This window comes from Durio zibethinus, chromosome 5 (genome assembly GCF_047325235.1).
Source record: "Durio zibethinus cultivar Kanyao isolate XHJ-2024 chromosome 5, ASM4732523v1, whole genome shotgun sequence".
Taxonomy (NCBI): Eukaryota; Viridiplantae; Streptophyta; class Magnoliopsida; order Malvales; family Malvaceae; genus Durio; species Durio zibethinus.
Window position 1 is genome coordinate 9562070 of NC_143166.1, and position 16346 is coordinate 9578415.

Here is a 16346-nt window from a genome sequence, read left to right on the forward strand (position 1 = left end):
AATGACTAGAAATATAATCAAGAGTTTTGCTGATATGTTGATTTTTGGAGAGATAATAAAAATGTAATTGAAAATGACAAGCTTGAAGGTGGTGATGCAACAAGTGCAAAGAATGGATTTACACCAAAAAAGAAAAAAAGAGATTCTCAAGTTGTAATTCATTAAGGGTAATAAGTTGGAGGCTTCACCTCAAATTATTCGTGTCCAATGTACCAACCTTATTACGTAGCCATAAACATTTCTCCAAGTCCCTATGCTTGTTAACTAGTTGTTTAACCAAGATTGCAAGAAAAATTTTGAGCACTTGTATCTAACCTTGCACATACAAATCAACTAGTTACTCAACCTAAGAACTTGGTGAAAAGAGAGAATGCTCCTATAGATCTAATTCTTATAACATAAATTGAGTTACTCCCTCAACTCATTAAGAGTCATTTGATTGCACCAATCTATTTGGAGCCTTTATGATGTTAATGCTACTTGTGACTATCATCTTGGGATTGTTAGCCATTCTACAAAAATTGCATGGCATAGAAGCATAAGGTGCAAAGTTTGGTCAAAGCTAGTTTAATGAATTTCGATCATGAAGCAAGGTCGAATGTTAATAGAAACCTTTTGCATAACCATATAGGGACATAATTTTAAGAAAGTTTTATGAGTGCTTGTCACTTTAGGCATATTAAAAAATAATGCATCTTTAAATACTTATGAACATGTATGAGTTCTTTGATATGTTGCTCTTTTATTTATATTTTATTGTTTAAATAAAATGATAGATGCATTCTCATCACATTTCTTTTTTTATTACATTGTTTTTTTTTTTAATATTCTTTCATAGTTTTATATTTCAAATAATGAATGTTTAGACAATTATGACGATAATTTAGTATTGAATTTTAAAAACATCATTTATACTAGTGAAATTGATAGCTTGGGACTCTTAATCTATTGGGATTATTAAAGCAAAAAAAGATAAATTTTATGAGATGAATCAAATTTGGCATGGAGTTTCACGTAGTTGAGAAGAAAGTAATACAATATGATCTTTTATAATGATTTATTCACAAGCTTGTTTTTTTTCAATAAATGTTCTTTAATAGGAATATTTATGTTTGAGATGAGAAATGATCATTTTTTTTCTACCTTTCACACAAATATTTAAATTATCCAATTGTCACCCTTTTGAGTTTATTATGATTTTTTTGAAAAGAAATCCACTAAGGATCACCTTTCACATTAGAAGAAATATTTTAGAAAAAAAGACTTGTCCACTAAAAGAAAGAAAATGAAAGTCCCAAATGATATGAAAAGGAAAAAGAAAAAGCCCTTTGTGTTTGAATCTTTCTTGAAAAAATGATGAAAAGTGCAAAGTGAAAGAGAAAATATGAAAAAAAATAAAATGTGAAAAAGAAAAAAATTGATGAAGGATGAGGCAAAACACTAAGGTACTCCATTAGATGAGAAATGATCATTTGGTTTATAACCCTTTAATCAAGAATTTTGAGCCTATTTTATCCATTTTTAATAACCCCTCATCTTAGTCTACATTACGTACCTTAAAATTTTATTTTGATCAAATGTAATGCTTGAACTGGAGAATTATATATTGAATTAAAGCATACTTATGATGCTATCAAAAGACAATGAGAATAATTAGGCTTTTGATGGAAATGTCAACGATGAATGAAGAGAAAAAAAATGAAAAGAAGGAGAATATGAGAAAAAAATGAAAAAAATGAAAAAACAAAAAAAAAAAAAGAAAAAAGAAGGCTTAAATTGAAAACTCAAAAGGCTGATTTAAGTAAAAAATGATATTTAAGCTGAAAACTTAGAAAAATAACTTTAATGCATGACAATTAATATCATTTAATGCAAACATTTTATGATAAGCTGAAAGGATCAATAGTATCAATGCAATGTGTGTTTGAAAAAGAACTTTGAATTAATTCGTTCAAAATTATTTGAATATTCATTACCTTGGATGTTGTGAACCTCTCTAAACACTTATCATGATGACTTACTTTGAAATTATTCTTTTTCCTATTTATTCCTTGCTAGACCTGTTCTCATAATGAATATTTTTTCTAGAATTTTATTATCTTCACCATTTAAAATTAAGGAAATGTGATGGATTACAATTGTCATAAAATTAGAATAATGATTAATAAATGATTGAAGATAGTATGAATGATTCTTGCATTATTTTGAAAAGACAGTTGAAAGTGATGAAGGCAAATTGAAAATGAAATGATGAAAGAAGTCTAAAAAGATTTTGATCCTTAAGGTTTATAAATGAAAGATAAAAAATTTCAAATGTCATGATCAAATGATGAGACTAGCAAAAGGACATTTTGGTTCCTAAATTAGTAGATAAACTTGATGGCCAGTTCTAAAAAGTTGAAAAAGAAAAAATAGGAAGCTAAAAAGGAATAAGACATGAAGAAGAGTCTGGAGAACCTTTTTTACCATAATTACAGATTTACGAGATTGATTTGTGCATTTTATGCATTGCATTCTTGGTTTTCATTGCAATTTTTACTTTTGATTTTGAAACCAAAATACTCAAAGTTTTTATGAAATGAATTTTGGACTTGACAATTCTTAGTTGATAAATGATGGTGAAAGATGAGATTTTAAAACTCGATTAAGGGAATTTTGAAAAATGAATGGGATTTTAATCATAGATTGAGGCAATTGTTTAAAGATAAGATTTCAATCCTTGGTTAAGGAAAATTTTAAGAAATTAAATTATTTATCCTTAATGGAGGAAAATTTGTAAAGATAAGACTTCGATCCTTGGTTTAGGAAATTTTTTCTTTTGAATGTAAGTTTTCAATTATTGGTTGAAGAAGTTTTTAAAGATAGCATTCTCTAACTAAGTAGATATTCTTCAAAGATAAGATTTTCAAAAAATAGATCCCTATATTTGATTAAGAAGAATTTTGCAAAACTGGAGTTCAATCTTTGTTAGAGGAGCTTTTTGGTTTCAAAGCCTTTATTGAAAAGAAGCTTTTCGATTTCGAATTTCCAAAGTTTCAAAACCTCTATTAAAGAGGAGTCTTTTAGATTTTTCTTTGATAATAATTTTTTTTACTTGAATAAATTGGTTGTGTTTTGTTTTTGTACAATTCTTATTCACAGAAAATGTGCAAAGAGAGATAACTATAGACACTTTATTTTATTCGTGAATTTTTCTCGATATTCAATAAGCTTCAAGTTTTATTTTGGTAATAATTTGCAAAATTATTCAATTAGGTTTTAATTTATGAAATTGGATTTTAAGCCTAAATTTAAAGGCCAAAAATGTTTTTTAATTTTATTTATGTTTTGTTATTTGGTAAAAAAATGAACATAAATTTTGATTTTTTTAAAGATTGTGATTTTATTTAAATTTGAAATTTAAATGTTGAGTTTGATTTTGGTAATTTTTGGGAATTAAGTTTCTACAAGAAGGAAAAGAAATTTTAGCAAGATATTGATGGAGTCAATTGGAATTAAAATTTTTTAAATTTAAAAAGGCTTTAATCCCTATATAAAAGCTCAATTCCAAGCTCAGTAAAATAAGAAATAACATCAACAATCATCAAGCAATTGACAAAGCAAATAGAGCAAACTCAAAGTTTTGTGTTTTGTTGGAGAAGCTCTTAGGTAGAAGGGAGGAAATTTAATAAGCAATTGGAGGAAAAGATCATAAGAACAAATGACAATTCAATAAGGCAAATTAAGCAATTAACAACAATTAAGAAAAATCACAAAGCAAAAAAATTTTTTAGCAGTAATTTTTATTTTTGGTTAGTCTAAAAGCATTGGTTTTGTACACTTTCTTTTATTTGGATTTATTATGGTGTTATTTTTTTTATTATTTAATGTGGTTTGAGGTAATCTTTGTGATAATAATTCTTTTATGAAATTATTTTGTTTTATTCATTTATTTTATATTTATTTATTCATTATTTGTTCTTTTACCTATTGATTTATTAATTTATTTAATTGGTGAAAATAAATTTTGAATTGTATTTTTTAGAAAAGTGTGAATATATTATTTTAGGATTAAAAAGTTATAAATATGTTTGTATCATTATTTGTAATTAATATTTGGTAAATAAATAAAATGGTTGTGAATAAATTAGTTTTTTTGGCATAAGATATTTAATAAATTTGACAACGAAATATTTTCAAGTAAAAAATGAGTTGATCTTGAATATTTTTTAGGAGAAAGAAATTTCTTTATTGGTAAAAGCCTAAAATTTTTTTCAATATTTAAATATCCAAATTAATAAAAAACCATTTTTATTAAGGTTCAGATAAAATAATATAAGGCTAATTTAGTACCAAGTTTTGGATATTGTAGGAGTGCTATAACATTCTCTATATGTAACCGACTCTGAACCTAATTTTGTTTATGTAACCCATAATTTATTTATTTTTAAATATCCTTAATTTAAACTTCAAATAACCTTAAAAAGATAGATTCATTTTAGTGGGTAATCACATTTAGATAAAAAAATTAGTGATGACTTTATATTTTTTATGCCTAATAAATAGGTTCTCGAATTTAAATATTATGACAATCAAAATTATATTATCTTACAATTGTACTATGTATAAGTTAAGATGAAAAATGTAAAAATCTAAACATGATAAATAATTTTGTAAATATGCAATATTTGCTCACATCACTCTTATTTTTTCTCCTTTTGGTTGAATTTAGTAAAGCAAAAAAGTTTGAGGATAAATATGGAAAGATAAAAAGTTGAAATAAAATTAATCCAAAGTGTATTTGGTAGGAAAAAACAAGCTAAAGGAGAAAAATAAGAAAAATGATATTTTTCACACTTATTCAGAAAAGTAAATTTTAGAAGGTAAAAAATTGAGGTGCGTGAGTCAAGTATTACATATTTATAAAATTATTCATCATATTTTAATTATTTATCTTAATTTACAAAAGATATAATTATAAAATCATATAATATTTATTTTTTATTTTTTATTTTTTATTTTTAAGCTGTACCAAGTAACAGGTGCAATGAAACATTATATATTTTTAATTTTTTCAACTTTCCTACCCACCAAGCGCAGCAATGGAAAGAAAAATATTTTTGTCTTTCAATTTTTCATATTCCATTCTTTCTATTTACCCTACCAAGTAAAACTTTTATCTTTTCAATTTGAAATGTGTTTGTGAACATCAATGAAAAATGATATTTTTTATTTTATTTCTTGTTACTTTTTCTTTCCTACCAAATTCGCTTAAAATTCATTTTTTTTTCACTTTTTAAATCTCTCCTATCTATATTTCTACATTTCTATTCTACCAAAGACACCCTGATAAAACATCAATTTTGGTTAAAATATAAACCATGGACTTAACTAAATTTCTTGTATGATTTTTTATTATTTTATTTCAATCAATTAAATTTTTACAAAATTTTTTATTATTGATTAAGCTCTTATTTAGATGAAAAAAAATAATTTTGTTAGCTGCTTTGAGAATTGGGAATGGATTTGGGGTGGGGCAATGGGATAGTTGCCCCACCCTACTCAAATCTTCTAATGTTTTAATATAGACACTATTATTCAAAATTTTAGTGCAAATTTTAAATTTTTTCTTAGGATAAAATGTGTTTTTTTGTATATAAAAATTCATTAAAGAGTTTAAAATTTTATGTAATAAGTAATTATTCTTGAAAGTTTAAACTAAGAGTTTTTTTCCCACACTTTGATACTTTAAAATTTTTATTTTTCAATAAGAGTTATTTTAAACTTACTTTTCTAAATAAGATATTTTAAGCAACGTTATTTTCATGTAATTTTTATTATTTTATGTAAATATATAACATACCAAAAAGAAAAGCAAACATTTCATATCAATAAAAATATTTCTGTTAAAAATTTACAACTAATAAAAAACTCCTCCCATCTTTTTTATAAATAGGGCTCCAACCCTCCTTGGTTTGCCTACAAAGCTTCCTCAACTCCTTCGACTCAAAGAAAAGATTGAAGAAGGAAAGGAAAAAGGAAAGAAAAAGGCTCTTATATTCCTGATTGTATCTGGCCCTTGATTTGAGCACAACATTTTCATTGATCTTGTGCTTTGACTCCCCTTCTTTACTTGCCTTTTCTGCCTCGTTCGTATTGTTTTATTGATTGATTTTGTTGATTGGAGATTCTTTCAACATGGAATGCTTTGCAACATCTGCTACAAAAGCATATTTTGAGATCCTTCAGTTGGTAATTAATAAGCAGCTCCTTTATTTTCATATTTTCTTTCTCCAATACACATCTTTTTTTTTTTTAATTTTCTTTTTGGGACTATGAATTGTATTTGATGTGTAAATAGAATTTTCTTGATATTGTTTAAAACATAAAAGTTGTTTCCTTACGAGTTTCATGAGAAAAGCAATGTTAATGGAAGATTTAAAGAAAAATTTTAACGATGGTATGTTGCTCTGTTCTTGCTAATTTCAACTTGTTTGTTGAACTAACCAATATGGCAATGGCCTGCATTTAAGAAAACCCCCATTTAGATAATTTTCGATTTAATTTATTATTTTTTTACAAAAAAGTCGCAGGAAAATTACAAAAAAAAAAATGTTGTAGATGCTGATCTAATGATACATTATCATTTCAAACTAGTACCACAAAAGAACACAAGTGATTTAGGTGTGCATGTAATCTAAGTACTCCCCGATAATAACTGCAACAACTTCTGATTTCCTTTTGCCTTGCTAGAAGATGTACGTGTAATTATTTTGTACATTCAGCTAGCTTTGTCTTAATTATCTTGAAAATGGGGCAGAAAATTTGAAGATGAGATAAATATATAATTAATGATATGCAAGAAATATTAGGAATAGCTCTGACAATTTGTTTCATTATATTGGGTTTCGTGTTAGATATCATTTCAAATACGAACAATATGAATATTTAAATAATACGAATAATTTAAACACGAATATAATATATTTATTATACGATTACATGTTACATGATGAAATTAATATATTTAAAATTAATTTATACATAGATAACATGATATAATATGATACGATTAATACGATTATATATGAATAAGACAATTAGACATGATTAATCTAATTATTTAAATAACAAATGTCATTTAAATTAACATTTAAACAAAAAATTATTTAAAAATTAAATATTTATAATTTATTTATTTAAAAATTGAGCATTTATAATTTATTTAAACATTAAAATAATATGATAAATATGATTATTAATTTATTTTTTAAATAAATTAAAATAACTTTAAATTTTTTTCATGTTATAAACAGTATTATGTCTTAAACATATCATTATTATTTGATATGAACAAATTACGAATAATATTATACATTAATCGTATCAATATTTTAAAGATAAAAAATACGATTACATTAAATCTATACATAATATTTTTTATATCGTTTTTATGTTGTGTCATTGTGTCGTGTTTAAAATTATTAAATTTAACTAAAAAAAATGTTTTCTAATCTTTCTAAACCGAATTAGTAACCTCACTCAATTTAGTGACATAATTTCTTTAAAATTGTGTTTAATTACGACCATATCATTTTATCCTGTTACTTTTTGCTAATGGTTTCACGCTTCTACCTTATTAGTATGTTTTTGACTACCTTTGATGGTTGCTAATAATCAGAAGTGATTCGCGGAAAACAGAGAGCCTGCAAGCAACGACGTCATATCCGCCTTAACCGCAGCTGGCATCAGATTAAAACGGATAGCGCAGGTCAAATCTAGTGTACGTATATTGTATAGGAATCTATGATTATCATGTATGGCTGATGTGGATTTTATATGCAATCTATAGTCTTTTAAAAGATAAATAACTTGTTAGTTTGCATGTAATAACAAGTGTGAAAAATTTATAGATAATAAAATTTATAGTCTTTTAAAAATTTAATTAATTATGGGATAAATAATAAAATTTTATTATAGATAATTGTGTACTTAAAAAATTAATATTTATAACATAATATAATAAGTGTGAAAAAGTATATATATTTAAAAAATATAATAAATTTAAAATTTAAACTCTTAACTCCTAATTCAAACTCTAAAAATACTAATCAAAATGTCAAATAATTTAAGCATATTAAGTTAAAGAACCTAACAAAAGTAAATACCCTAAAAACTTAAAAACACAAAAAAAAAGGAAAAAAAGCTCCTATGATGATATTTGATATAAATTTTAAAAAATAAATACTTTCAAAATGATGATATTTGATAAAAAAAAACCAATTAAACTCCAAATTGATGGGTAAATTTTAATTTTAACCAATCAAATCTTTATCTTTCAATTGGATGTGAGTATGTTACTTAGAAATAAAAATGAGCCTATCTTTTTTAAGTTGATTTTTTAGTGTGGATAAAGTGTAAGGGAGGATATGCTATTTTATTTATATTTTTATTTATTTATTTTAAATAAAAATATATTATTTTAATTAAACAATATAATAATCTATAACTTTTGAAATCATTTTATTAAAAAATTTAAAATTCATCCGATTCAACAAAACCGATCCATTCACTAATTTATTAACTAAATTATTGATTTGATGTGATTTAAAAATGATTAATTGTAAGTTTAATCTAATAATAGAACTGAACTGATTTTAATATCGAGTCACTAATTCAATTTGTTCAACCAACGATCTGAAGCGATTATGATAGCTAGGATTAGAATTAACACTGAAGATTTGCATTTTGGTTTTGGAAGTGGAAGCTCACAATCACAATCACAATCACAATCACAATCACTTCGTAAGCCCATAAACGAACAAGTGGGCTAATTTCATATAGCCCAAAGTTCTGTCTGACATAAAATAAGCCTTTACCATGCAGAAATTTGAAGAAAAACGAAGTCCTCTTGCCTTCTACCAAAAGAAAAAAAAAATTGACCTAAAGGTTTTGTGTGGCTTAAGAAAATATATTTTTTATATTTTTAAGAAAAAAATTTTTGTTTTATATTTTTATTTTTTAGAAAATGTGTTTGGTTAACGTAAACAAAGTTTTTTTTTTTAAATACAAAATAAGAAAAAAAAGGAATTATGAAAATATTATTATTAATGGCATTTAACTATAAATATAAAATATATTTATTAATTAATAACTTTCAAAACTATTCAAATATAAGGTCAATTTCTTAATTTGAAAAACATAAGAAAAAAGTAATAAGTATTTTTTGTTTTCATAATTAAAATTTTTTTTATTTTTAAAAAAATTATATTTATTTTTTATTACTAAACATGTATTCACTTTTATTTTTTATTTTTTAAATAATTATAAAAATAAAAAAATCTCTATTTTTTAAAATCAAATACTACCTTAATTCTACTAAAAAAAACATTTGATTAGATGTCTATGTAATTTCAAATTTTTGCACTCATCTCCACGTGCATAATAGTCTAACAATTTAAAGCTGATACCTTAGTTTATAAGATTTTCAAACCTTAAAAATGAAGATAGAATTTATAGAACAAATATATATATTTATATATATAAAATACAAAATCAAACCGTTTTATGTCCGTAAAAGAAAAGAAATAGTACATTGAAGACAAAATCACTAACGGCTATGCCCTCCTCTGAAAAAAAAAAAAAAATACAGGTATTTATTTATTTATTGCTTTAGTTTTTGCGTTGAATAGGAGATGAGAGTACTGCCGGATACGAATGAAAAAATAGGTCATATACAAGGGTATGGAACAGATTGACAGCAGGCCTCCGTCTCAGACATGAAGTTTGTCTCTTAAATGCTTGTTCCAATAAATCAACGACATCATTGTCATTTCACTTCGTCGAGGAAATGACCTGTATGAATGTATATGTCCAAAAACTAGAGTTGTTAGTAATAATTTGGGAGACAAAAATTTGTCAGGGAAGGCATAGATAGATATATTTTTGACATAAAAATAAAAAAACTTTTGAATTAAAATTAAATAATTATTTAACTTTTTATTATTTTATTATAATTAATTAAAATTTTTAATTTTTATTTTCATTAATAGAGTTTTATTGGATAAAAATTTATTTATCGTCAACAATTATTTTAGTTTAATCAAAAGTTTAATTGAACGGAAAATATATATTTAATGATTTAATAGAATAAAATAAATATTTAAAACATAATTGAATTAAATAATTACTTAATTAATGACAATAAATTGATAAAAATTTAAATAAAAATTTAATTTATATTAAAGAATTTTTTTACATATTTAAGCGTATAATGTTTAACTTTTGAAAACATGAAATCATAGATAATCATGTAAACGAAGGGATGGGGGAAAAGAAATGGACAAGAAGACGATCATAAGAAAATCTTACTAATTTTAGGTAGTGATTAGAATGACATGATTATTTCAAAAATTATAATGATTTATACATGATAATTAAATCAATGTAAGTAAGCATTCAATAGTTTTATGTGATAATAATTTTGGATCATTGAAAATGATCAAATCATTGAATTAGAAGGTAATATAATTTTCATATAAAATGATGAAAAATTTTTATCATCAAAGTAAAGTGATATGTAAAATTGATAATAGTCAAATTTACTTATTTTATGTGAATTAAAAACTTTTTGTATCTTAAAATTATAATTATTTTATATTATAAATTTTTTTTTTCAAACAAATATTCATTGTAACAAGTTTAAAAATAATTTGTGTTTTTTTACTTTTTTTAATATTTTATATATAATATAATATAATATAATTTTTTTTCTTTTATTATGAATTTAATAGATTGATTTTATTTTTTAATTCAAGTTTTTTAGATAATTTATATTATAAAAATCAATTTATCTATCAATAAATATATTTATTAATTTAATAATTTAATTATATTTTATTATAAAATAAATAAATGTTTTTAATATTTATAAATTATTATCTTTAAATAACTTTAAATTATTAATTTGTATAACTATTATAATATGCACAATTATTTTCTTACTTTTAAACAAAATAATTTTTAATTTTTAACAATATATAACACAATAATATTTAATTTTTAAAAAATAACAATTATTAACCAAACAAAATAATTTTAAAGTTGCTTGATAAAATCATTTTAATAATAAAATTATTCCGTAATTACTTTACCATTATGATCTTACAAAAGATGCCAATAGCTACCTTAACGAAAATCACCAAATCAGGAGACGGCTGACATCCAAAGGTTAAGGCCGAGGGAACATCAGTATGCGTATGCATCCCACCATCTTTTAGAATCAATAAAAGAGAACAGGCCTAGTCCAAATTTTTGTGAAGCTCAAATTGGACGCTCCCTTATATTTCTTTGATCTAATTATATTGCTCAGAACAAATTTACCACTTCATCATGCCTTTCAATCGACACTGAACGTTCATAAATGCGCTGTAATGTCACTAGAAAAGCGCGAGCATATCACTACAGTTGTTTTAATACAATGGCACCCAAACTCAAATGAAAACAAGAAGCAAAACTCTACTAATTTAATCTTATGCATAACCAGTCATCCCAACGGTTGAAGCTGTTCGATTTGCCTTGTGAACTGGTGTTGCGGTGGTTGCTTTGGCGAAATTCATGTAGTAGTATACATTGAGAATCATTGTGGCAACCACAAACACTGCTCCTGCAATAAAGACACCTTTCCGCAATGTTTCACAAGAGAAATTCTGGGCATAAATCATTCCACGATACTTGGTGTGATATGCATTCCTTGTAGCACCCGCTATTAGACATGCTTCCGCAACCAAGAAAGTCAACCTGCAAATGCAAATGCATGAAATTATTACAGGGGAAAAAGGATATCCTCAAAAAAATGTTCTGTCTGGCAACAACAATGGGGATTTTAAAAAGGGTTAATGTTATGAATGACTCTTGAACTATAGTTAAATATATAATGTGATACTTGAACTTTAAAAATCTCTAATATAATACTTGAATTATGAATCTGTTAACTAATATGATCATTTGGAACTAACCACGTTAGGAGTAAGTACCAAAGTAGTTAAAAGATTCATAGTTCAGATTCAGATGCCAAATTAAAGATTTTGAAGGTTCAGGCATCGTACTGAATATTTCACTATAGTTTAGAGGTCATTCATAACATTTAACTCTTTTAAAAACAATTAGGATATGCACAAGGCAAATAGTAACAGTTTAAATTCCAGTGTACTCAACCATACATATGAGCACAAAGTCACAAACATAGGCAACAAATAAAAAAGCAAGAAAGACAATCAACCAGATTCAAACATAAATCAAATTAGTCAAATGGTAGAGAAGGAAATATATGACACATCATCACTCAATATTTCATTAAAATATGAGCACAAGGAGTGTGCAAAAATAGGAGGGCAATCATTCAGAGGTGAGGAGCTCCTGTTCAATTTTAAAGAATAATGAACAAACATTTTATGTTATGCCAACTTGAAATTCTTACCATGATGAAACAAAATAAATAATAGACCAAGCTCGGTCATTGCCCGGGGCTAATGGTCTTCCAAGACACATGCACCGTGTAACACCCATCAACAGTGATTCACCTGAAAGGAGAAACAAGAAAGCACCCACTCCATAGCCAGTGGCAACATCTGAGTTGTACACACAATATGTAGCATTTGATATGTCATCTTTAACTATGGTGCCCTGCAAGCAGCAAAGAATAGGTTAAAAGGTCATAAACTAAATCAATGCACATGGCCTAGGCATAGCCTAATTGTTGGCCATGACATATCTCCATAAAGGAGGTTGCAAGTTGCAAATTACAGATTGATATCCAACCCCCACCCCCCTTATACAATAGAATAACTAAATAAATAGAATAGGCCATGTCATGCCAGATACCAAACAAAATCTAAAATACCAGCCGCCTAAATTTCCTATCATTTCAAAGGAAAATTCAAATTAAACAAGGAATTCACCAACGCATTAAGTGCACGGATGTACACCACCAGAACATCTTATACTTTTCTTCTTCTATTCAGGAAGTGATATGTCAGCATGCATATTTCTTTAATTACTTATCAAACAAGTGCCAATCAATGTGCTTCATTAGGTAACATGCACAACAAATTTTGAGACTTACAGAAAATCTACACTAGATGTTAACCACAAATAGAGATTCCTCCTAATCAACGTGCATAAGACCATCTACAATTCCACATGCTGTTCCCTTATCTGACCACCCTTCTGCCTAAACCAAAGCACTCATCAGTCTATATGAACTGGCCAAGCACAAGAAGACACATCTCTCCTACAATATAAATATTCAGCCACAATTTATAGAAATATCATTCCAATCCAGAACTGTGTATTGATGCAGGTGCTGGATAGTTACTGCATCTAATGAGGTTGAAACTTGAAAGAAGCAATTTAGGCTAATCCGCATTAGGACAGAGTAGGTGCACATATAAATGCCTCTTACTTCAGATTGCCAAGCATTTTTTATGGATATCTTGTCTTGCCGTCAATGTATTAACAAGCACATGGCTCTTTGAAGGAAATTGAGTATTACTAGCTCAGTAGAATATGAACAATTCAATTGACGAGCTATTTTTCGGTTATTTCTCTTCTTGTTAAATATGCTTACTCATGCTATAGTTAACAAATTTCAAGAAGCAAGAGAGCTATTTTTCAGTCATTTCTCTTCTTGTTAAATATGCTTACTCATGCTATAGTTAACAAATTTCAAGAAGCAAGAGATCTTTACTGAAAGTGTCAGTTACGAAAAAAAAAAAAAAAGATTTCTTATTTCCTTTTCTTTGGTGGGCATTAAAAGTCACTGTATAGTGGCCTATAGGAAAAAAAATCAAAGAAAGAAATTACTACTCCTATACATTGCCCGTCTGACACCTCACCAAGAAAGGGCCTATCACTCGTGTTCTTGTACAGCAGTCACAGCTGTGCCAGATTAAATACTGCATCAATTACCAGTAACAGCAGAAAAATGGAGGCAATTCACATGGTTAACAGCACATACAATCCCATACAAACAAGGTTCCAAATTCAACTGAGCAAACGCGGCATATACACCTGTTAACCACTACCATTATATCTGATGTTTTTCCACTAGGCAAAACCATGTTCTCATGGTCAAGAAGGACTCGTTAAAGTATGCTCAACAACATGTAACATCTAGAAATTGATACTTGAAAAAATCAAACGGAGGACATTGACCAAAAATAATTCATCAAGGGAAAAAGGTTAACCCATTCAATTAGAAATGCGAAATCGATATGCCCAAAAGAGAAGTTTCTCCGTTTGGCTGAAATTGGATTTTACTTCAAACTTTACCTGTTAGATCAGGCACAATGTTCACATTAATTTCATGGTACTGAACAAAATATCATCACTTCAAAGAACAAATAACATATTTTAAGAGTGAACTAATGACCTTTAATTAATAAACTTAAACGTCGCTCTTCAATTAAAAAATTGAGAACGGAATTTAATAACAATACAATGTAAAATAAAAATTAAAAAAAAATAGTGGCAGAAAGCACGAAACTTAAAACAAACCATCCTAACAAAAACTCAACAAAATTGACTATGAAAGTCCACAGATCTCTGCATATCACACCTCAGAAAAGACTAATTTCCTTATGAGCCCAAACATCGGACACCAAAAATGCAGGCACTAAAACAAAGTTAAAAATTAGAGAAGATTAGAGGTCATGTGAGAGTTATTTGAATAAAAGTTGAAAAGAGAGAAGATGGTGAAGAATGGGCTTACAACGCTTCTTCTTCTCTCAGCAGCAATGGCAAACCCGAATGCCACCAAGCTAAGGACTACCACCATAAGGTGCACCAGGGTCAAGCCCTTTCCTTCACCCATCTCTTCTTTCAATGCCAGACAGAATGAGAGAAAAGATTGAAGAGCGAGCAAAGAGAGCGGCCTTGTTTAGCTGCTTGGATGGAACTTCAAAGCGCAGAAAGAAAACGTACCATACGAGCAAAGAAAAGCACAGTGCGCAGTAGAGAAGAAAGCAGCGAAAGGCTATTTTCTCCATTGTGTGAACTTTAGTTAGACCCACGCCCATTTTCCTCATCCCTTCTACACGCGCCAGTCAATGATTACCAATAATTCTCATTTACCATGGCTTTTTCTTTTTGTTCAGAATTTACCGTGGCTTTTGGTATTTTATATTATTGTCCGGAATATTTGTTTATTTCCGTGGGATCATTTCATTTTGCTCCAAAATATTTTAAAAAATCGAGAATTTTATATTATTTACGGTCCCAGATATATAAAAAAAATAACAAACCGATTATTCTCATAATTTATGTAACATTCCGAAAAATATAACTTTTATTTTATTTTTTTTTACCCTTATCAAATGATTTTTTGTCCACCTTATCCTTGTAACTAAAACAAATTAAAAAAACCAACCTATTACTTTAGCCATGAGTATTTTTGTATCATTTTGATTTGAGAAAATATTTTTATTTTTATTTTTTTAAAAAAAAATTTTACTTTTTAAAAATATATTTGGTGAAGGAAAGCTAAAATTATTTTGTAACAATATAAAATAAAAAAATTAATTATGAAAATAATTATTATTAATGATATCTAATTATATATAATCCGTTTTTATTAATTAATAATTTTCAAAAGTGTTCAAATGTGGATCAACTTTTTAACTTTCAAAAAATAAGAAAAAGTAAATAGCATTCTTTGTTTTCATATTGAAATCAATTTTTTTTCATATTTGAGCTTGTTTTATTTTTTTAATTTATTTTTGTTTTCAATTATCAAATTTATTTTTACTCTCATTTTTCATATTCCAAGAAAATAAAATAAAAAATATCTCTATTTTTTAAAATCAAATACTATTTTGAAATTATTTTGTATAAATTATATATAACATAAAAAAGTATATATATTGATCCAATTGATCTCATTAAAATTTGTAATACAACCCTTCAATTGATTTTGTTTCATTTAATTTAGTTTTAATTTAAATTTATATAATTTTAATAAAATTCTAATTAATAAAAAGTCTTTTATGTCACTAGGGTTTCATTAAAGAATCTTAGTCATTGCTAAAAATATCCATGAAAATTTTTTTCTCTCTTCTCTTCTGTTGTCAAATTAAAAATTATCAACCATAGTTTTCTCATTTTCTTTTCTTTTTCTTTTCTTTTCTAGTTGAAAATCTTTCTTAATGCTTTAAATCAAACATCTCTCTCTTTTCCTAGATTTGTCAAGAATATTGACCCTATCTTTCTCCTCTTTCCAAAAGACCTCACAAGTTGAAAGAAAAAGGATGATTTTCTTTGAAATTCAAATTAATGGGAATGAACGTTAGCATTCCCAATTTCCTTATGTA

The 16346-nt window shown here is 26.4% G+C and overlaps 1 protein-coding gene across 1 annotated transcript; it reads right to left on the bottom strand.

The window, feature by feature from the left end:
- Positions 1 to 11283: 11283 nt before the first annotated feature.
- LOC111282274 (uncharacterized) lies at positions 11284 to 15007 on the bottom strand. The gene is made up of 3 exons (XM_022870284.2): positions 14750 to 15007; positions 12458 to 12663; positions 11284 to 11778 (listed from the first exon to the last, which is right to left on the bottom strand). The coding sequence occupies exons 1-3, from the start codon at positions 14849 to 14851 to the stop codon at positions 11511 to 11513; spliced, it is 576 nt and encodes a 191-aa protein (XP_022726019.2). The 5' UTR covers positions 14852 to 15007; the 3' UTR covers positions 11284 to 11510.
- Positions 15008 to 16346: the final 1339 nt, after the last annotated feature.

Excerpts from the sequence above, each read along its gene's own strand:
- LOC111282274 (XM_022870284.2), bottom strand. The coding sequence starts at position 14,851 with ATGGGTGAAGGAAAGGGCTTGACCCTGGTGCACCTTATGGTGGTAGTC. Across the intron at positions 12,664-14,749 it reads CTGAGAGAAGAAGAAGCGTT|GGCACCATAGTTAAAGATGA; the intron begins GTAAGCCCATTC and ends TGCTGCTTGCAG. Across the intron at positions 11,779-12,457 it reads ATTTATTTTGTTTCATCATG|GTTGACTTTCTTGGTTGCGG; the intron begins GTAAGAATTTCA and ends TTGCATTTGCAG.